Raw genomic sequence first — 21,334 nt, forward strand, 5'->3', positions numbered from 1 at the left:
CCCCGTCTGTGAGAGGTGCCCAAGCAGAGAGCACACGTCAGAGTTGGCCCAGCCCCAGGCTCCACACGGGTTGGCCGCTGGCTGTGGGTGGGGGCGGCAAGGACCGGGTGGCATCCTCAAGCTCGCGTGCCCCCGGGACCAGCGGGGAAATCTCCCCAGGGAAAGCGAGCCTGGGGAGGGCAGGGCCCCCAGGGGCTGTGCCTCCGTTCCCTCATGTATAAAACGGCCCGGCCGCCCCTGCCCCCGCGGGCTGTGGAAGCGCCGCGGGGGGCACAGCGCTTCCCGGACGGCTCCTCGGAGCGCGGGCAGTCGGCCCCCTCTGCGGACGGTTGCGGTTGCGGGCCTCGATGGGGCGTCTCAGCTCTCAGCTGGGATTTGCTCGTTTTCTCCTGACTCTCAGTTCCACGAGATCCTTCCCCTTACTCCTCCAGGCGTTTTATTGAACTTTTTATTTTGGCAATAATTTTCCCTTTGCAGGAACTCTCATAGTCTTCTTTTTTTTCTCAGAGTCGCTTGCCCTATTTTATGGCCGCAATATCATCTCATTTCTCTCCGAGGAGAGGAATTCAGTCTTGCCCAGTCCTCTCCTCTTCCCTGAGTTGACTCTTTCCTTCCGGGAGAGCCGGCCCCCTCTCCCGGGACATGTTCTCCGCGTCTGCGTCTCCCGGCCTGCCCTGTGGCCTGTCAGTAAAGGACCGCACTGGTGGGCAGAGAAGGCCCCGTGGGCCTCTGCTGGGCATGTGTGACCGTGTTTGGCCTCTCAGGGGACGTGGGCTCTGCCCCGGTGGGCGCGCCTGTCCCCAGGGCGTGACTCTGGTGCACACAACTGGCGCAGGCAGATGGGTTCCCTCCCTCGACCTGTCGGCTCGGCACCGTCCCTGCGGCTGTTTGATTGCCCTGTCGGGGGTGTTTTTCGTTTCCTGAGAAGGTAGAACTCCCAGTTCAGTCTTGGAAACCACGAAACACGGCCGGGAGGGGTGCAGGGCGCATTGTTGCGGGGGGTGCCCAGCTTTTCCAGACGTTTTTTAACTTTCTATTTTATATAGTAATGTTAGACTTACGGAAGAGCTTCAAAGGTGGCGTTAGAGAGTTCCCATAGGTCCCTCATTTGTCCCCCGCCCCCGGGTCAGCGTGTCACACACCCACGGCACATTTGCCAACACTAAGGCACGGGCTCGGCGCGTTACCATCGACTGAACTGCAGCCTTTGCTTGGCTTTCTCTGGTTTTTCCACGAGGGTCCTCCCTCTGTTCCGTGACCTGATCCGCCCTCTGTCATTCATTCCGTCACCCTGTCTCCTCAGCCCCTTGTCATCAGAGGGGCGGCCCGACGTGTCCGTCTCGGCCTGGGACGCTCAGGTGGCGTGTAGACGGGCCCCCGGTCGAGGTGTGTCTCATGTTTCCTCGGGAGCAGACAGGGGCTACGGACTTTGATGACGTGCCTTTCTCATCACTTATTGTTGGGGACAGCAATGGCACTGCGACTTTTTACTGGCGATGCTGTCTCTGGTCCCTGGGTGAGGCGGTGTCTGTCCGTCTGCTCGCCGTCCCGTTTTGCTCCCTCCTTCCTGTACTCCGTGGGCTGGAAGTGACGGAGGTCAGCCCGCCAGGGGCCAGGGCCGCTGCCATGGCCGTCCGCGTCCGCCCCCAGGCGGCTCGTCATGGGTGACCCGCTGGGGCCCCAGCCAAGGCTGGCACGCTCTCTGGGGCTTGGGACTTGGAGAGGCGAGACGTCAGGGCGGCTCTCCCTCCAGGGCCTTACTTTTTAGAGTGCGAGACACATAGGAAGACGTTTCAGCTCCCCGTGTACAGAGCTGCCCTGTGGCTTGAGACCTGCGGACCCCGGCTTCCCCCTTCATGAAAAGGTGAGGCTGATCCGGGCCTTGCGGAAACCCGAGGGTGCCGGGCAACAGCACCGGCGGAGGGCCAGGCCCGGGCGCTGCCCAGAGCGGGTCCCGGTGCACCTCAGCCCCTCTCGCCGTCCCTTCCGCCTCCTGACACTCCCAGTCACCGGTGCGCACGCACGACTCGGACCTCGTCTCTTCTCAGGACAAAGTGGCGATGAAAGATGAAAAAATAAGAAAATACAAGGCCACGATTTCTGCTGCCTCTTGTCTCTGTGTCAAAACCGAGCCAGGAGGGCCTGCGTGGGGGTCGTTGCTGATACAACTGTGACCCGCGCTCTCCAGTCCAGCGACTCGTGGTGTCCTGCGGCGGAAAGCCACGTGCTCAGCCCCAACCCGTTTTCCTGTCCCCTTTCCTGACAGAACTTCTCTTTGGGCCAGGGGCACATCCCCACGCCCCGCGGAGGAAGGTGACCCCGCCTGCAGCTTCCGAGAGTGGAGGGCGACTGGTCTGAGCCCACCGCGGCGCTGCGACCCCCGTTCTCCACGCCCGTGGGAGGGCGTGGCCGGCTCTGGCCCACGGGCCCCTCGGGGAAGGCCGAGGGGTGTTAGGGAGGACGCCCGTGCAATGCAACGCAACGTCCTCTGCCTGGGTGGCAGGTACAGGGGCCGGCACAAACAAGGCCCCTTTTTATTATAAAATCTTTTATCACGAAATCGTGAAGCATGTGATTCTGTAACATAACAGCATTGCACGCAAGCACACCATAGGACACTGTGGGAGAGATATTCAAATTAAAACTAGAAATCATTATACCCATATTATTTATTACCCTACCAGCCACACTCAAGCAGGCCTTACTTCTCTGCCGGACTCTGTATTTAAGGGTCAGAATCATCAGGTGGGTAGGCTTATAGGAGTAAAGACCCCAGCACACCCAGGGTCCTCTAAAATGGGGGACTAATTCTTCCAACGATGCAGACGTAAAAAGTAACAAGCAGAGAACATCTGGCCTTGAGCCCCCGCGATGGCCTCCAGGGCTGCCGAGGGGCGAGGGCGGTGGGCGGGAAGCTCCGTGGCAGGAAACGGCAGAGGCCCGCGAATACAGCCTGGCCTTTGATTTCGGTCTTTGAAAGGGCAGGGCTCTCCGACAGCTTGGCAGCTAATGGAGCAAAGGAGTTTTTGCACGTTTCCCCTGCCAGTCACGTCTGTAATTGGCCCATCCCATCGCCCTCCCCAGGGAGGAGGAAGTGGGCTTCATCGTGGGTCAGAGCCGAACCCGTCCCCGGGGCGGCATTTCTAACGGGTGGGGCCGCTGCGCTCGGCACCCTGCAGCCACCGGAGCCAAGGTCATGTTCTGGGGAGACGTGGGCCTTGCCCAGGCTTTGGTGGTGGGCTCCTTGCTTCAGCGGGCACCTCTCCCGGGCCTCTCCGCTGGGCCTTCAGCACGGCTGTCGTCGGCCATGCGCCAATTGCCATTTTCTTACTCTTTCCTGAGTGACCTCGAGAACAGGCGCGGTGGGGGTTCGGGGGCTGGCGGAGGGCTGGTGGGCGGAGTAGGACTCGGGATTTTCTCGTCCTGCCCAGAACACCATCCAAGGAACCCCGCAGTCACCCTTAACTTTTATTTTGTTTTTATTTTATTTTATTTTATTTTTATTTTAACCTTCGCCTGAGGATATGCTTATTGATTTTAGAGAGGGGGAAGAGAAGGGAGGGGGAGAGAGACACACACACACACACACACTGATGTGAGAGAGAAACATCGATCGCTTGCCTCCTGTAAGTGCCCTGACCAGGACTGAACCCACACCCTTGGATGTAAGGGACGACGCTCCAACTGACTGAGCCCCCGGCCAGGGCCCCCCCGTAATTATTTAGAGTTGACTAAACATGACAGATGGACGGCACTCCTGCTTAGAAAACGACATTGAACGGAGCACAGAAGCTGGCTGTACACACAGATTCTCAGACTCCGGAGGATGCGAGAGCCGCGGCCTCTCTGACGGGGAGGGGGCCTGGTCTCTGTTTGGGGGAGAGGATTAGAAAGTGTGTGGCTGGGCGGATGGGAATCAACACTAAGAGCTGAGAGCCCGCGAGGGAAAGCGTGCCTCCCGTTTGACCAGGGACGTAGCTGCTTGTTCATTCTTTGCGACAGTTGGTAATTAAACACCAGTGGCCTCTCCATGATTTCATGTTCGAGGTCAGAAGAGGAAATAGTGAGACACCACGCGTGGGCTGAATCCTCGAAGTGACAGGCATTTGCTGAATGCGGCCCAAGCTGGGCTCCCAGGTGGGAGTGTCTGCACTCCTTCCGCCCCGTGGGGTCCGCGGCGTGGAGTCGGGGGGGTGGGGCACACAGCCCTCCGCGGTCCTGTGTGGAAATTAAACCGCACGAAGTAGAGGCACAGGACAGAGGGCCGCTGGGGAGACCCAGGAGCACAGGAAGGAGGCAGGCAGACAGAGGTGACTTTCAGTGACCCTCGACTGGAAAGGGGTTATTGACAAAGGCCCACAGTGAGGAAGAAGCCCACCAATCAGCCCACGAGGGCAAAATGGACCCTGGGTGTCTCTGCAGATCCTTTCCCACGGGAGCCCCGTGGGCTGAGCCGCCAGTGAGCAAGGCCGCTGTGCGTTCTCCAAGGCCCGTGCCGCATCCCGGGCGCCTTCTGCTGCGGAGGTCAGCACGGTTTTCTGCAGAGGCCCAGCCGGCAACTCTTCTCAGCTTTGCAGGCCACGCATCTCTGTTGCCACCACCCGCCTCTGCGGCTGTAGTGGGAAAGCGCGCGGCAGAGACCTGGAAAGGCGGGGGCGTGGCCAGGCGGGCCTGCGGGGGAAGGGTCTAGATCCTTGTTACTCCCAGGGGGCCCGACCCATGTTATCAGCAGGCCCTGGAGGCTTGCTAGCGACGGGGCAGAGTCTGGCCCGGCTGTGACCCACTGGTCGCTTTCCCGCCAGCACTGGGCTGGGGCCTGTGCCGAGAACAGGGTTGGATGAGGGAGAAGGGAAAACGCCGTGAAACTGGGGACTCGGGGCAACAGCTCATAAGAGGGGTGGGGGCTGGGCACCCAGCCCGGGACAGCCTCTGGGAAAGCCCTGGGGACAGCAGGGAAGGACGTCCCGGGAAGTGGCAGGCGGCCACGAGAAGCAGGCTTCGCCCACTGCAAGGATTGTGCTGGGCTCGCTTTTATCTCGTTCACGTGGAAGTTATCGATCAGGTCTTCGAGCCGGGTGCCCTTAGGACTGAGAGACGAGGGTGGGTGGGGGGCGGGGAGGAGAAGACACGACGGGACCGTCCCCTCCCACCTGAAGGCAAGGAGGATGAGCCAGGGGCAAAGGTAACCCTACTGCGCAGGTGACAGCAACTGAGCCAAGAGGAGGTTCCAGAAGACGTGTGAGCACGGAGGAGAAACCACCTGGCTTGGGTTAGTGCCACGAGGAGACCCGGAAGCCTCGGGAAAGAGGGGGAGTTGGTTCTTGAGAAACACCTGTTTCGTGCGTAGAGCCGGGAGTTGAAAGGCATCGTGGGGAGGGAGGCCCGGCGACTCGTACCCTGAGGCCGAACCTGGCCCGTCTGCGCCCACAGCGGGCGGCGGCATGGTCTGGCCCCTGATTTGAGGAAATTTTAAGAGTATTTTTCTTCAGGTGGTGAATTTTCTGTATATTTTTCCTAGTATATAGATTACACCTTTGTAAGTATGAAATAATTAAGATGATGGTGATAATAGTAATAATTATATAATTATAATAGTGTAACTTCTGAAAAAGTTGGAGAGAGCCGTGAACTGCTAAATTTGTGTTTCTTCTCTGGACAAAGTAAACACATCACTGACCTGGTATCCCCTCCCCCACCCTGTCTCTCTGTTTCGCATTAAACTTGAGGTCTTAACGACAGAGCCCACCCCACCAACCCTGAATAAGAACCAAGTTGTAGGAAGGAACGTCCAAGAAATGGTTTATTCTGAACAAGAAACAATGCTGACTTGAAAAGGGCCAGGAGGCAGCGTCTCTAGGGCTGCTTCCAGCTCCCGCCCCTAGTTCACGACGCCACCCGCCGAGAAACCCCAAGCGCCGCGCGGGTCCCCGCGGGGAGGGAAGCAGCCCGGTTATTGCCCAGAGGGGACAGGACAGGGCTGACGGGGAACGAGGAACGAGAAGCGTGTAAGCCAAGTGCTCCCGTGTGGGCCAGCAGCATCCAGACATCGCCCTGGCTGAGAGGAGGAAAACAAGGACCATTTAAAAAAATAAAAATATAAAACCACATCATACATTGAAATGCCTCCTGGGGAAACTGAGAGGCAACACAGCGGCAAGGGCTGATTTATGATGTAAAAAGTGAAAACTGGAAGTTAGATGAAAAAATAAAAACACAATTGAACATCCACGGGGACGTACAGATATTAACGTTGCCAGGAAGTTCAAAGCATCCGACACACCGGGCTTGTTTCTACAGAGAGTTGGCCGGACAAACGAGTGACACAGGACCATTTCTCCAAATGCTGCGGGTGCTGCAGAGCCGCAGTGGCTGCCATTCGGTGGGGGGCCCGTGCGGGGCGCCTTACACACAGGATCTGCGTTAACCCCGTAACAACCTGCAGGGGGCATCTGCTACCCCGTTTTAAACCGAGGAACCTGGCGCCCAAGCGATGGCGCCATTTGCCGAAGGACTTCGGGTCAGTAGGCAGCAGGGCCGGCTTCTGAACACAGGCCGGACCCCAAGTCTAAGCCTTATTGCTGATGCTGCGGCATCTTCCCAACCAAAGGCGACGCCTTCAGGGAGTTTGTCTTCCGTGCGGCCCCGCCCTCTGAGGGCGGACCTCCGATAACGACCCGCGCCTCCTTACACCCCTCCCAGCGGGGCGGTCCTGGAAGGGGGTGCGGGGGTCAGAGTGCTGCTGCGGGACTTGGTTTCCGGGGCGCCGGTGGCACTCTAGGAGCGACCGATGGGCAGTGACTCAACCTCGTGAGTGGGTACCTACATGCCATCCCGGCACCGGGCTGGGGTGGGGACCCGCGGACATGAAAAATGGGGCGAGGCAGTCTCCTGTGGACGCGGGGAGAAGTCCGTCTGCACCCCGAGCCCCTGAGCACCGGGCTGGTCTGCCGGCCACACCGCCGTAGGCGGTCAGAGACGGGGCTGGCAGGGGACGCCAGGGACGCGCTCCGGGTCTGGCTCCAGGCCTGGCGCACACAGGGTCCACAGGCAGCGCAAACGCCCCGATGTGCATTTTGCCTTTGAGCTGCATTTTCGAAAGTACTAAGGAGCTGGAACGGACCAAACTGCCAAATCATGATGGTCTAATTGCTTCGGGGGACGGACGGGCACGTCCGACATCACTGTTAGATCTGGCACATGCCAACGGTTTCATAAACGTCCAACGTTTTGCACGTCTGCTGCCCAGCGGGAGCCTCCCAAGAGCTGTGCGGTCAGCGGTGGGGCAGAGCCCTGTTGAACCCCTTTGGCAGATGCAGGAAACTGAGGCACAGGAAGGCCAAGGCTTGTCCAAGGTCACACAGGAGATTGTTCTGGCAGCTGGGCCCAGAACCCGGGTCCCCAGCTCCAAGGCCTGGGCTCCGTCTGCATCTGATGTGGCCGGGGTGAGGCGGGGACCGTCATGGTGCAGAGAGGGGCTTTGGTGGGCAGGGCAGAGGTGGGCGCAGTCGTGCTGGGCGGTGCCTTAGCTGCCGCCGCCGCTGCCGCCATGGGAGCAGGTGGGGCTCAGGATGCTGTTGTGGCCGCCGTCCTGGAGCCGGCCCGGGGCCTGGCCCCCCGCGCGGCCCTCGGGGTCCGGGAGCTGGCCGCCCTGCCCCTGCTGCCTCCTCAGCCTGCAAACAAGCACAGCGCCGGCCTGAGTGACGCGGGGAGGGGCCGCGAGATGACCAGGACTCGCCTGGGGCTGCAGCGGTAGCGGGGAGCCTTCGGCTCCCACACCACCCCCGGCCCCGCTCGGCCTGGGGAAGCCCAGCGCTGCGGGGCCAGGCGGGCCCGCGCTCAAAGCCCCGCTCAGGTGCGCTCAGGTGAGTCATGGCCCACGCGGAGCCCCCCGTTCCTCCATCAGTAACATGGGGATGGGAGTGCCCATCGTGTGCCCCCCCACCATGAAGTCTACATGCATCGTGGGTGTAACTCGCCTGAGCTCACAGTCAGGAAAGGTGGCGAGGCCCCACGTTCACACCGAATGCGCACCGAGGGACGAGCCACCATGCCAGGGGGTCAAGGAAACCCTGGTGAGCACAGCAGTTGTGGGGGGCACAAATCAGATCGTCCCATAAGCAAATATCCAGACAGCGGGGCACCCGGACTTACACAATAGCTTGTGAGAGGCTGGTTAAGGGACCGTGACTCTGAACACTGCATTTCTTAACAGCAGGCCACAGGTCTCCTTCCACGTGAGGTAAGATGCCAACAGGCCTCTCTCTCTGGTTTTCAGGTTCACGAACGACCCCACAGCGGTCACTGTGTGTGGCCGGGGCAGGCAGCAAAGGAACCCCGGACGGGGAAGAGGCAGGAGAAGCGTGAGAGCAGGGAAGGACTCAGCCCAAAGCCAGGCTCTGCCAGCTGGGTCATGCCTCAGTTTCCCTATCAGGCTCATAGCCTTCACTTGGCAGGAGGCTCAAGGAATCAGCGAGACTGTGTGTAAGTTATCCAGCGTGGGGCTGGAAATAATCACATTAGTGCAGTTCTGCCATGTCTGAAAGACACAGGGTTTCGCCGGAATGTACTTTTGGCATTAGTGTGTTCAGGGGGCAGACCTACTGCCTGATTTAAATGAACTTGGCATCCTTGTCACGTGCACGGCACTGTGGATGATCCTCAGATGAATACAACGCAGACCACGGTCTTGGCCAGACCACAGCTGTGTGTGCACGTGTGTGTGCGCGTGTGCCTGGGAGGGCGTGTGCACCACACGTGCCTGTAGGGTGGGGACACCAGGGTTAGCAGCGGCTCCAGTATCTGAGCAGGTCCTCCGGCAGTGCTGAACCACCAGCCGCAACGCTGTGTTTTATAAGATGGCGGTGAACTTGGGGCCTCCTGCCTCCTGCCCTCTGTCCACCAGCAGGGACGTGGCCCAGGAGTGCAGTCCTGCTGTGCCCGCGGCCTGTGGCTCTCGGGTAGGACGACTGGGGAAGGTGGTCGGGGATAAAAGACACCCTCCCAGTGGAGGAGCGGCCAGGACCCAGAGGGCGGAGCTGAGGTCCAGGTGGGGTGTGTGGGAGGGCGGGGGGGAGGGGGCAGGTGGGAGGACCGGGGCGGGAGGGGACGAGGTGGCCAGCTCCCTGGGCGAGGTGGCTGCAACTCAGAATCTTCTTCCTCGCCCACCTGTCCCCAGACCTCTATCATAAGAGACTCAGGTGCCTCTGGAGAGAAAATCATATCAAAACTAGGGGGAAACGCAAGTGACTAAGGAAGCTACGAGAGTGGAAGGGGAATCCTTTTACTTCCGAAGCAGGGTGGCGCTGGGGTGTTCACAACTGTCCTGCGGCACGGTTCTCTCGGCTTTCACAAGATGAACAGGAATCCCTTTCAGATTTTCTCTTAAATGCCCCAAAGCTGGGATTTTTGTATTTAAAAATAGTGTGCACACCCAAATAGGGTTATGTTGAGGACCAGCATGGCCGCTCCTAGGCTCCTGTGCTCTCGTTGTAACAGAAAATAAAACTTCCAGGGCCGTCTCAGGAGAGTGGAGCCTAGGGATGCGGGGGCCCCGACGAGGGGGCGACGGCCTCCGACCCTCGTGCGGGTCAGAGGGGGCTTCCCGTGGGAGGCGGCGCTTGAGCTGGACCCAAGGACCACACCGAGCTGCTCCCCACTCAGCGTCTCGCCCGTCCCTAGCCAGCCCGAGACGCTGGGGCCCCACACAGGCCACGCCCATGGAGTCATAATAGTCATAATAGTAACCATTTTTACTAGGCCAGGCATTGTATCAACAGCCTCGTTTAATCGGGTAACAGCCCCAGTGCAAGGCAGGGAGGTCCCCTGGCCGACGCCGGAGTCGAGGCCCAGGGAAGGGAAGGACGGGGCCTCAGGCCGCTCTGCAGCCGCTGCTCGGAGCTCGGGCCCCTCGCCACCTGCAATCCTGCCTGTCTGTGCCAGCCCCCCCGGGCCGGCTCCGTCCACTCCCCCATTTCCCTCGAAGACGCTGAGGCCGAGGGGGAGGAGCCAGTAGGGTCCCCGGGCCTCTGCCCCTCCAGGGTCACAGCCGGCTTCCCGGGAGCCCGGCGGTTTGGAAGGGCTCTGCGCTGCGGGCCGCTGGGGACTTACTTCTCCCTGTTGAACACGATGAATTCCTTCCGCAACGTCTCCAAGCACTGCTGCAGGTGGCCGTTCTGTCAAAGAGCACGGGCAGGGGACGGTGAGTGGCCACGGTGGCGGGCGGGGCTCGATCTACAGGGGACCGGGGACGCGCTCTGTGGCGGGGGCTGCCCCACGGCACGCACAGGCAGCCGGGCCAAGGGGGCCTGGCACACGGAAGCGCTTTTCTCAGTTTGAAGCCACAACGTCAACACAGACGCCACGTTGGGGTGGACTGTGGGTTGAAAATCATCAGCTGGCTTCCTGGTCCGTGGAATGTCCCCTGGGCCTAATCAAGCCCGAGGGGGTGGGAGGAACGCCAGGCCGCCCTGCAAGGTGCGCGTTCCCGCCAGGAAACGGCGCCGAGAACCACGGTCCCACCAGCGCTCTGGCGCTGCGCCCCGGGCAGACATCCCCCGGCCCTGCGGCCTCACCAACACACACTCGGGGGGCTCCAGGCACGGGCCCGGGGCCTGCCATCCTTTGAGGGTCTACAGAGGTATGTTAATCTCTTTTAAAATAAGAAGGAAGAAAGTGAAGTTCTCAGTATTGAAAGTTGCGTTCACTTTCACACCAATGCGGTCATAAAACATAATTCAAAAAAATAGTTTTACGGAGGAAGGGGGGTTGAGGGGTGAAACTGGTCCTCTCCCTCCAAAACGCATGTTGAAGTTCTACAGTCCCAGCCCCCCAACCGGTGAGCGTGACCTTGAGCGGAGACAGGGTTGATGCTGCTGTCGCTAGTTAAGGTGGGGTCGCACTGGAGAAGGGTGAGCCCTCAATTCAATGACAGGTGTCCTTCCAGAGAGGACACAGAGCCATGGAGGGGAAAATGCCACGTGACAATGGAGGCAGAGAGAAAGTGATGCAGCTACAAGCCAAGGACTGTGCGGGTGGCGGGCCGCCACCCAGAGCCAGGAGAGGCGGGGAAGGACCCCCCGCCCCCCCGCCCCAGCCTTTGGAGTGAGCCTGGCTGGCAGTACATTGATTTTGAACTTCCGGCCTCCAAAATGGTGAGAGAAAAATTGCCACCCATTTTCAGCTGCCAAGGTTGTGCCACTTTGTTATGTCTGCCTAGAAAATGAATATATAATGCCAGCGTGCCCAGGGTCCCACGGAAGTCACAGTGCGGCCCCGGCTGTCTCCACAGCAGGGAACCTTTCCAAAAGGTGCTCGGGGTGACTCAGCATGGCGCTGATGCCACTCCCTTCGTTCTACTCTTGCCTAGAGACACACGAGGCTCCTGCCCTGGGGACAGATGGGGACAGAGCTAACACGCATGATAGGAGTGGGGACGTCCTGGGGACAGAGCTAACACGCATGACCGCAGTGGGGGGCCTGCACCTCGCCAGTGACCCGTTCCTACTTGCATGCAGTGAAGGGCCACTTACTGGACGGAGGCGTCTTATTTACGGCACAGGAAGGCGCCTGGCGGGGTTGCGCGGCAAGCCCCGCTTTGCCCCTCGCTCAGGCACCTCCAGGGCGTGCGGCCCCTGCCCCCCGGGCCTCCGCGCCCAGCAGTGCTCACCAGAGGACAGCTGTCCTTCGTGCCGTCTTTGGACCTGTTCTTTGCCAACCTCTTCTTCTTTTTATGAAGTGGCTTGGATTCGAGAATCATTTCTTCAAGTTCGAATGTGGGATCACAGTTCAATCTCCCTTTCTGAAAGGAAAGCAGGGTTTGCCTTTGTTCCACCTTTCGCCGGATTTTATTGTCATCCAATCATTCATCCCATCCCTCATTCAACAAGTGAGAATGACCTACTGCTGTGGGATATGTCGGTTATAGATAGTTTTTCTGATAAAAACAACACATTCCCGTTGTACACATCCTTTGTTTACCCGTATGACTCCCCCTGCGCCGGACAAGCCCGCCCTCGACATCCACGCATCTCCGTGGACTCCCTGCTACGCATGTTCACTTCTTGAGGCTGAGTTCAGTTTTCCGACCAGATATTTTCACGTACTTTATCCCATACACATTCTCATGCCAACACTCTCTTCTATAAATATCACTTTTAATTGTTCAATATAAAAATGCCATTTCTGATCAAATTCTCCCCCATTTCCGGCCCTGGTGGTCTGTCCTGCTGTGGCGGGAGCCAGTGCCCCAGCCTGGCCCTCCCGGAGGCTGGGCGCCCCCCCGCCGCCCGCTGCTGCGGTCAGAAGGCGTTTGGGTCTCCCTGCCTTCCAGACCTGGAAGCCGAAACCTGGGCGGCCTCTTTCGGCCCCGATACCCTGGATGCCAGCCTCCCGGGCAGCAAAGCCTCGTGGTTGTAACATCGACAGCTCCCAAGGCGCAGCTCGGATTTCAGGCCCGAGTCTCTGCTGGCCTGACGTATCTGTCGTTCATTCATTCACGCGTGCGTTCACGCATTCCAACGCGGGCCCCGGTGCAGACCGCCTGTGGCCACACCTGGTTCTGCCAGGTTCTCACTGAGTCATCCCGGCAAGTTTCCTAACCTGAGAACCCTGGCAGGCCCACTTCCCTGGTGTGAGGCTCAGCACCCAGAATGCTCTCCACCCCATTGGCTGTGACCATTCACTCGTTCATTCACTCTCGTGTTTGACTGGCAGCCCCCGAGGCCTCTGGTGCCCTCCAGGCCCCGCTGCTCCGCCAGGGGCGACCAACGCTGCATGGTCCCCGCCCTCGGAAGTCACAGGAGGACGGCAGCCGCACTGAAACAGGGCGTTAGGAACCACGAGCCTCCACCCGGGCGCCTCTGCAAAGGGGGACGAGCAGGCCGTGGCCGGGGGAGGAGGTGGGGCCGGCTGGGCAGTGCCCCAGCGGAGGCAGCGCTTGCGTTCGCCTCTCCCCAGAATCCGTTCCCGAGCCCTGCAGATGGGCCCGGTGCTGTGTTTTATGCTGAGTCTGGAAGGAGGGGCGGGAGGGGGAGACAGCCCCGTGGACAAGGGCGCCCACGGGAGGGGAAGCAGCGTGTGCCCAGGTGCGGAGCCAAGGAACAGCGTGGCCGGAGGGGCCTGCGAGGCTTCTGGGTGTGGCAGGAGCGGGGTCCTCTGCACGAGGGCTCATGTGGGACGGAGCGCGCGGGTGTGAGGCTGTGCTTGTGCAAGAGCAAGTGTGCGTGCGGTGGCGGGTTTGAGATGGGGCGGGGCTGCGGAGGAGCGGCAGGCGAGGGACCACAAGGGCAGGCAGGTAACCATCCCTGGCAGACGATGCCGCACGTTGGCCCCACGTGTCTCCCAGGCCATCCGCACCCAGCCCCAGGAGGGCTAAGGTGCAGCAAGGGGGAGAGGGGACAGGGCAGTTTGGGGGGCCAGCAGCGCGCGGGGCGGGGGTCCTCCTTGGCATCAAGGCCGGAGACCCTGCAGAGGGACGCTCGCCATCAGATAGGACCCCCACTCACATTGGGCACAAAGCTGGGCGTCAGCGCCTTCTCCAACACTGCGTCCCAGTTCATGTCGGCCAGGTAGGGTGCGCTCTGGACGTCGCCGAGGCTGGACAGGCGGCTCTCGGGGTCCTTGGTCAGGAGCTGGGAACACAGGGCAACCGTGCTTGCCTGCGCTGAGTGCCACCAGGGTTAGCGGGGCTCTGAGGGCGGGGCCTTGGGAAGGGAAAGGGGCCTCTGCTTTTCACACTCCAGCCCTGTCAGGCCCTGTCCGGGCTGTGGTCACTGGAAGGGGACCCTGCGCTCATCTCTTCACGGCGGGAGGGACCGAGAGGTCAGGCTGCTTCTACGAGGTCCCCCGGCCGGGGTCTCTCTGGGCAGGCACTCAGCTTGCAGCGCCCTCCTGGGGACTACAGCCCTGTGACACGCTGGCCCCCACCGGTGTCTGCAGAGGCTTCCACGGAAAAACAGAAGGAATCAGCCGCCTCATTTTAGGACTTTCAGCTTGAAAATGGGACACGCAAAGTGTCATGCAATTGACCACGGACAGTACGAGGTGACCTCTGTGGCCAGATGCCCTGACCTCGTTGGCAGCCCAGGCAGCAAGGTCCGGCTTCTTCTCAAACGGATCTCTGCTAATAGGGGCGACACAGTACAAAGACGGCTGCAGACTATGACCTGTGTCCAAACGCGCCTCCCTGCCTGTCAGCATCTGCCTTATGGAGGGCGAAGGACACCTGCGCTCACACTGCAAGGACAGCAGCCCCAGGTCAGGCCCTCCCCTTCCCGCCTGCGGCCTTGGGGAGCCGGGGCGATGCCTTGACCAACTCCAGGGGCGGGATGGCCTCCCCTCCCTGCCCGGGGCACCATCAGGATGAGGCCCACGGGGACCAGGCAGGGCCGGCGCATGCTCAGGGCAGGTCGCCGCCCAGCTGCTGACAGGACGGAGCCACCCAGCTCCCCGACAGTCGGTTCCCGTCCGTCACTGCAGCAAGCAGGCTAGAGTCACACCGCATGAGGGACACCGGCAGAGCCGTCTGTGCCGATCGTGCCTGCGGCCTCTCTTTAGGGGCTGCTCCCAAACGAGTGGAGCTGATGTAAAGAGGCCCCACTGCGCTGCCCCGCGGCGGCTTGGCGAGGCCGGGGCAGCCGCTGTCTGACTCGCTGGGTGGCGAGGGATGGGGGAGCGGGGGCCCTGGTGGGTGTGAAGGGCTCCCCGTGCTTCAGTGACCTGTCAGGCTAAGGGCACTGACGTTCTAAAGAACCAGGCGGTGAATCCGCTCTAAAGCAGGTCAACTCCTTAGTCGCCCCTTAGAGCGGGGTGCAGCGGCGGTGGGCGGGGGGCGGCAGAGCTGGGCGTGGAGTTCAGAAAACTTGGCTCGAGTCCCGCCTCTGTCCCCTAACGGCCCTGTGGCTTTGCCTTGCGAAGGCTCAGCCTTCTCCGCCCTACTGCAGGGACGGTGCCACCACTCGGGGTGCACCACCACTGGCCCGGGGGACGCGCGAGGGGCCCCGCCCCCAGGGCTGGCACACAAGCTCCAGTGCTGTCATGGTCCCTCGACTCTGTGCCTCTTGGAGGGTTCCAGGTGACCAGAGCTGAACAACAGCCTCCAAAGGGGGAACTGTGACCTACTGCCCTGGGGCCGGCATCACAACCGCCCGGACAGCTCGTCCCCACACACATGACCGGCCCACCCCGGGTTTCTGACTCAGAAGGCCTGGGGCAGAGGCGAGAGGCTGCCTCCTGGGAGCTCGCGGGCGGCGCGGCCACCCCTGGGCTGCGCACCGCACCCACAGAACAGCGGCTCTGCGCAAAGAGCAGCAGTTGCTGCAAAAGGTCAGGAGAGGCCCGAGTTCTTAACGCTCGGTGCATTCGGTTCACCTGCAGCGAACAGTTTAAAGAGACACCTGCATTACGTATTTCTATTTATTAGGAGCTTGTGGCAGAGAGAAAGAGCCCGGGGCTTTGCTGTCGGAGACAGGAGCGACTCCAAGCCAGGCTCCACCGTCCAGAGGTGTCCTGACTGTGAACGCAAGTTAGAGCCCCGCTGGCTCTGTGTGCCCGTCCCCCTGCCCGGCAGGCCGGGGGCCCCTTACCTTCCGCAGCAGCGCGACCATGCCCCTGCACCACGTGGAGGAGTAGTGCACCCGCTCCACCTTGAACATGTGCAGGATCTCGTCGATGGGCGTGGCCGAGTGGATCTCGTATGGTCTCTGCGAAGGACAAGGGGCGGGATCAGAGAGGGCACGGTGGGGGCAGGAGACCGCGCGGGCGTGGCTGACACTGTGTGGTCACCAGGACAGTTTACTCTTTCCTGCAGGTAGTGGTGGGTGTTCCTACTTCACAGCAGAGCAGGTGGCCTGGACCCACAGGCCACCAGTGACCAGGCGTGCGGGCAGTGGGGGCACCGGCAGGCGGGTGCTTCGTTAGGGCCGCGGGAGGTTAAGTGACTTGAGAAGGTCACACCGCCGGTAAGTGGCAGAGAGGCAGGATCCAACCCAACAGCCTAACTCGGGAGTCCCTGCTCCTGGCTCAGGTTGGGGACATGGGGGTGTGGCCCGGGGAGGTGGGCTCTGGTCACTGGGCACCCAGCCACACCTCCGTTGCAGCCCCCACCTTCCCCGCCTGGCTGGCCCTGCATGCGTCAGTGGTTACCTTGCCATAATTCTTTGTGCTCCAACAAAACGGGGAGTTATTACTTGTCACATAGCTCTACCCATCACCTTTGGCCGTTACATTTAAATGACATAAAGTGAAAATACATACTGAATGCCCCAGGACACGGAGCTAAGTATCCAGGGAGATTGGAATGAGCAAACGACAGAAAAAGCGACACATGTGTGGTCTGTGCCCACAAGGGCTTCAGCCCAGCTGGGACGTGAGGCAGGCACATCGCCCTGCGGGCGCACACAGGCCAGCGTTCGCAACGGCCAGGCCAAGGGGCTTCCCGTCTTTGAGCTGCCATTGACTTTGGCACATGACCTTTCCCTCTGGACATCCAAAGGGCTGGACCAAAAGCTCACGCATGCTCAGAGACATCAGCGCTGACACCCAGGCCACCAGGACCGTCACCCACGCCTGTCTCCTCGCACAATCCTCCTTTCTGCCACCCTGCGCTGTCCCGGGAGAATGGAGTGCCGACTCTCTGCGAACCTCCTTGGACGTGAGCCCCGCCCCCTTCCCCGGCCCCGTGCCCACCGCGCATGCGTACGTCTTACCCAGCCCCGCAGCAGCTCGTAGGCCGTGACGCCCAGGGACCACCAGTCCACAGGGTACGAGTACCCGGGGCCCCCATCCACGTACACCTGGAACACTTCTGGGGCTGCCAAAGACGGGACAGAGAGAATGTCACCGTGCGTCGCAGTTTACACTTACTGCTCCTTAGAGAGGGGACGTGGGGACAGGAACCGCAAGGCCAGTACTCCATCCGCTACACCACGAGCTTCCTGCCCTCCTCCGTACGCCGTAAGTTGGCTCGAGAAAGGCTGCAGGCTTCACGGGAAACCCCAGTGTGACCGCCTGGGCGGAAGGACAGCGGGTGCCCCAGGCGTGCAGTGGCGGCCGTCTGCTCCGGAGAGTCCGGGCCACCCCTGGAGCGGTGCGCCTGGCGCAGCGTGAGTCGCGCCAGCCGGGGAGTGGGCGGGCAAGGTCTGGGTTAAGACGGAGAAGCCACCCCCAAGGGGCTGAGAACTGCAATAAACGTCACTCTGCTCCTAGCACCAATACAGGATTGGGCGTTCCAACCACCAGGGATGTTTAGAGTCCCTTTTGCCTGCTGCTGTCTCAGGAACAAGTTTATTTAAGCAGATGTGGGACCAAACACAAAATCCCCAGAATCAGTAACAACAGAGACTGAAGGCAGATAGGGAGTTGCCAGAGGCTGGGGGGAGGGAGCAGCTGCCTCACGGGTGCCCTTATGGGGCAATGGCAATGTCTGGAACCAGCCTGCGGTGGCAGGTCCACGACACTGATTGCGCTGAGAGCCACGGACGTTTGCTTTAAAGCAGTTAATTTTGTTATGGGAGTTTCACCTCAGTTTGAAAGAAGTGAAGGATGGAGGCCCACGCGAGGGTCTGCAGTGGTCCTGGGGCTCCCTGGCCCTGGCGCCCTCCGAGGTGCAGAGCGGGGGGCCCCTCTCATTGCCTCGCCCCGCCTCGCTGGGCCAGGAGAGCACCCCGAGCTCTAACTGCGCAATTTGGCTTCCAGGAAAGTTCTGTGAAATGTGCATTATTTCTAGCAAATTAATTGGTAGATCGTCACATTTTCCAGTCATCAGAGCAGCCACACTCTGTCCCAGGGAACCATGGCATTTGGGATCAAAGGCGTCTTGCCTCAGGTGTCAGGCTGGCACTCGGACAGCGCGCCAACGGGAAGGCACGGACGCTCACGGCTGGGCGCTGCATGGGCAGCTGGACCCGCATCTGACCGGCGGCCGAATTCCAGCTGCCCTCTCGCGAGACTCTGCATTTGCGTCATTTTTTAGGACACTGTTTCCCCCTTGGGTTCCCCTTTCTTCTTCACAGCAGCTCCCAGGGGCTGACGGGGCTCCGAGCGGGACAGCAGCGTGAAGGGGGTCCTCCCGCGGGGAAGCGCGAAGCTGAGGGACGTCTTACGCACTGGCCGAATCCCTCTGTGAAATAGGTTCATATCAACGTTTCTTTAAGATCAAAAACATACCAGGTCCACCACAGGGCAGAGGGGACTGGGGGTGGAGGAAGCGTCCCCTTCGGCTCCCTGAGCCTTGTACGGGAACCGGTGGGGTGCGCGCTGAAACAGGAAGCAGGTCGGTGTGGCTGGGGCCGGGTGTAGCAAGTCACCGACCTTCTCTTCGCCTCAGTTGGGAACCACTTCTTCACAGAGGCGTCGGGAGGATTAAATAAGAACACACGCCAGGAGCCCTGCCTGGGCCTGGCGGGCTGGCTCGTACCGAGTGCCGCGGAAATCTCAGGCAGGACTTTTATTAGCAGCAGTCGGATTCACGCGCCCCGTCCCCAGCATGCTTAGCTTCCCCACTGCCCCCACCCCGGTCGCCCCGAAGCCTGGGACCACCCTGAACTTCATCCCCCGCAGCCTCCTGACCTGCGGGCCCCCAGACCCTGAGTTTTGCATTTTTGGCATCTTTTCGTCGGCCCTTCCAGCCATCCTACACCCGCCTGACTTCAATGGTGCCGGTGTCACCTGTTTGTTGAGGGTCTGGTGAGTGACGTGTGGCTTCCCAGCATGCCCTGGCCCTGAGCTGTGCTCTTATTCTGCAACCCACCGGGGCCCACCCTGAGGCCCAGCCCAGAGGGACCCCTTCCCTGCCTCGCCACCTGCACACTCGTCCTTTCTCTGGGCTGAGGGCTCCCAAGAGAAGCCGTCACATGGCTCCCCGGGTATGTCCCCAGGGCCCCGCAGCAGCTGGGCCGCCCACGTGCTCAGACCAAGCAGGAGGCAGGGACACGCCCGTGCGTACGAGCGCAGCTGTGCGCGCCGAGGTGTCCCCTGTAAACCCTTGTCATGCCCGCCAGCCCCGAGCCCACACGGCATCCAGGGTAGAAACAGCCGCTGACAGATTCTCTCCTAGCTGTCATGAGCAGCCAAGTGACAAATGTCTGCAGCCAGTGAAAGGTGACATTCTCTCTTTCCCTTCACACATGGGGCTAGTGATAGAACATAACATTTATGTCATAATCCATATGCCACAAAAATGACTGCTGCAGTGGCCCAGAATCACAGCGTCATACGGATTTGGAGCTGAAGTGTGGGTATGAGACGATGCCCGTCATTGCACGTACGGGTGACTGAGCCGGAGCACCTGCAGCGCGCCAGGTGCAGGCGAGGGGTTCGCGCACACAGCCTCTCCGCAGCCTCCCGCCGGCCTAGCGGGACAAGGGCTCCGATGACGTCCATTTCTCACACGAGGGAGTAGAGGCATAAAAGGGGGTAGTGGATTGACCTGTGTCCCCCGAGAAGATGTGTCCAAGCACTAACCTCCAACACCTGTGGATGGGCCTCATTTGGAAATAGGGTCTTTGCAAGTATGTTTGAGGTAAAGAGCTCAAGATAAAATGTAGGGTCCACCCTAGAGGTTGTTATAGGAGAAAAAAGAGAAAGAGGGAGACAAACGCTGAGACGGAGCGATGTGGCCACAGCCCGGGACCCCTGGAGCCACCCGGGGCTGCCAGAGGCAGGAAGGACCCCCCCCCCCCCCCCCCCCCCGGAGCCTCCAGAGGAAGGAGAGTCCTGCCAGTGCCCTGACGATAACTTGGCCCCCAGAATGTGAGAGGGTGAACTCCTGTGGTCTCCAGCCACCACGCCTGCGGCTTTGTTGTGCGGCCTGGGACATGAACGAGGGGCGAGGAAGGTGCCCTGGCTCATCGGGCTGGTGTGGCAGAGCTGGGTCAGCCTCTCCTGGGTTTCTGGCTCCAGAGTCCCTTCTCCGTGCTGCAGTGACTGCCAGGAGTGACGGAGTGACCTGAGGGTGGGTGGGTCCTGGCACGCCATGACCCCTTCCTCCCCTCCTGCTCCGGGGCCTGGGGCTCAGCCATGTACCCAGCAGGCACTTAATAAATGCACGTCACTCGGCTCCTTCACCCCTGAGGCCACAGAGCTGGTCCGGCTCACAGCCTCCGAGTCAGTGTGGCCGCAGCAAAGGGCCCCACGGATGCCGTCCTCCGGGAGGGGAGCCCTACGCTGAAGGAGGCAGGACAGCATTCTGCCGCCGCAAAGGGCAGGGGGGCAGGCGGGGGGAGGGAGCAGAGAAGCGGCATCTCTACCCCTGGGAAAGGGAACGACAAGCCCCCTGGGCAGAGACCACAGTGGCTCCCACTTGCTGGGGGAGGACAGGACCCAGGAGAAAGGCCCGCCCCCAAGGCCATCGGTGCGGGGCCTCCTGCAGCCTCGCTGGACCAGGAGCACAGAGGGCGGGCGTGCCCCTTCCCTCCCAGCCCCCAAACAGAGCGGCAGGTGTCAGGTAATGGGGAAGGGACGTCTACAGCCAGGGGACAAAAGGACAGACGGGAGCGGGCTCTGAGCACGGGCGTGCGGGCCCATGGGAAGGCCTGGGGCGGCAGGTAGGGCAGGGCACAGAGACGACTCTGGCCACCCCCGCTCAGCCCGACTCCAGGAGAGGTGCGTTGTGGGTAACATGGCAACAGCACACCCAAAGCCGGCTCGGATCCTGGTGAGAGGGACTCAGTCCTTCCTCCCCAGCCTCCCCCCGCCCCCGCAAAACACAAGGGCAGTTTGCAACAGATGGCGCTGGAACAGCTGGGGGGCCAGGGGCCGCCAGAGGAAGCCAGATTCACCCCTTTGCCCTGTATTCACCAACGACCCTGGAATGGACGGTGGCTCCGAAGGTAAAGCCCCAAAACATCGGGCCTCGACCGGAAAACCAGGCGGAAATCCTCGTGACCTTGCATGAGGAGGAGAATTTCAGAAGTGACACCAAATATATGATCCACAAAGGAAAAAGGGGGTTTATCAAAATCGGAAACTTCTGCTTTTCAAAGGCTCTAAAGATGCTAGAAAGACAAACCAATGGCTGGTCAAAATGTATGGAAAATACACACCTGATAAAAGACGTGGAGCCAGTACAGGTAAAGCAGCCTCCAAGAGCCGAGTCATGGAAAAGCAGACAATCCAGTGTAGCAATGGGCAAGTGGTTTGGAGGGATACTTCACAAAGAAAGTACACAGATGGCCAATAAGCAAACGCAAATATGCTCAGCAGCACCAGGCATTAGGGAATCGCACATTGAGCCTGCTACCTACGTCTTAGAGCGGCTGGCAGAAGCGACAACAGCCTCAGACAGGGCAGGCCCGGACTGGCGCGGGGGCAGGGCTCGGGGAGGGGTGGGGTGGGCACG

At 60.8% G+C, this 21,334-nt stretch overlaps 1 protein-coding gene across 1 annotated transcript in view; it reads right to left on the reverse strand.

The window, feature by feature from the left end:
* Nucleotides 1-7,522: 7,522 nt before the first annotated feature.
* The window catches only part of STK32B (serine/threonine kinase 32B), a 121,885-nt gene continuing 108,073 nt past the window's right edge, over nt 7,523-21,334 (reverse strand). The window contains exons 5-10 of the mRNA XM_054581831.1: nt 16,704-16,807; nt 15,582-15,698; nt 13,503-13,628; nt 11,666-11,797; nt 10,108-10,172; nt 7,523-7,670 (exon numbers count right to left, since the gene is read on the reverse strand). Of these exons, the coding sequence (XP_054437806.1) occupies nt 7,523-7,670; nt 10,108-10,172; nt 11,666-11,797; nt 13,503-13,628; nt 15,582-15,698; nt 16,704-16,807 (692 nt within the window). The remainder of the gene's footprint in view (nt 7,671-10,107; nt 10,173-11,665; nt 11,798-13,502; nt 13,629-15,581; nt 15,699-16,703; nt 16,808-21,334) is intronic.

Source organism: Pteronotus mesoamericanus, unplaced genomic scaffold (genome assembly GCF_021234165.1).
Source record: "Pteronotus mesoamericanus isolate MK-2021 breed Mesoamerican mustached bat unplaced genomic scaffold, CSHL_Meso_final contig_68, whole genome shotgun sequence".
In the NCBI taxonomy this organism is placed as follows: Eukaryota; Metazoa; Chordata; class Mammalia; order Chiroptera; family Mormoopidae; genus Pteronotus; species Pteronotus mesoamericanus.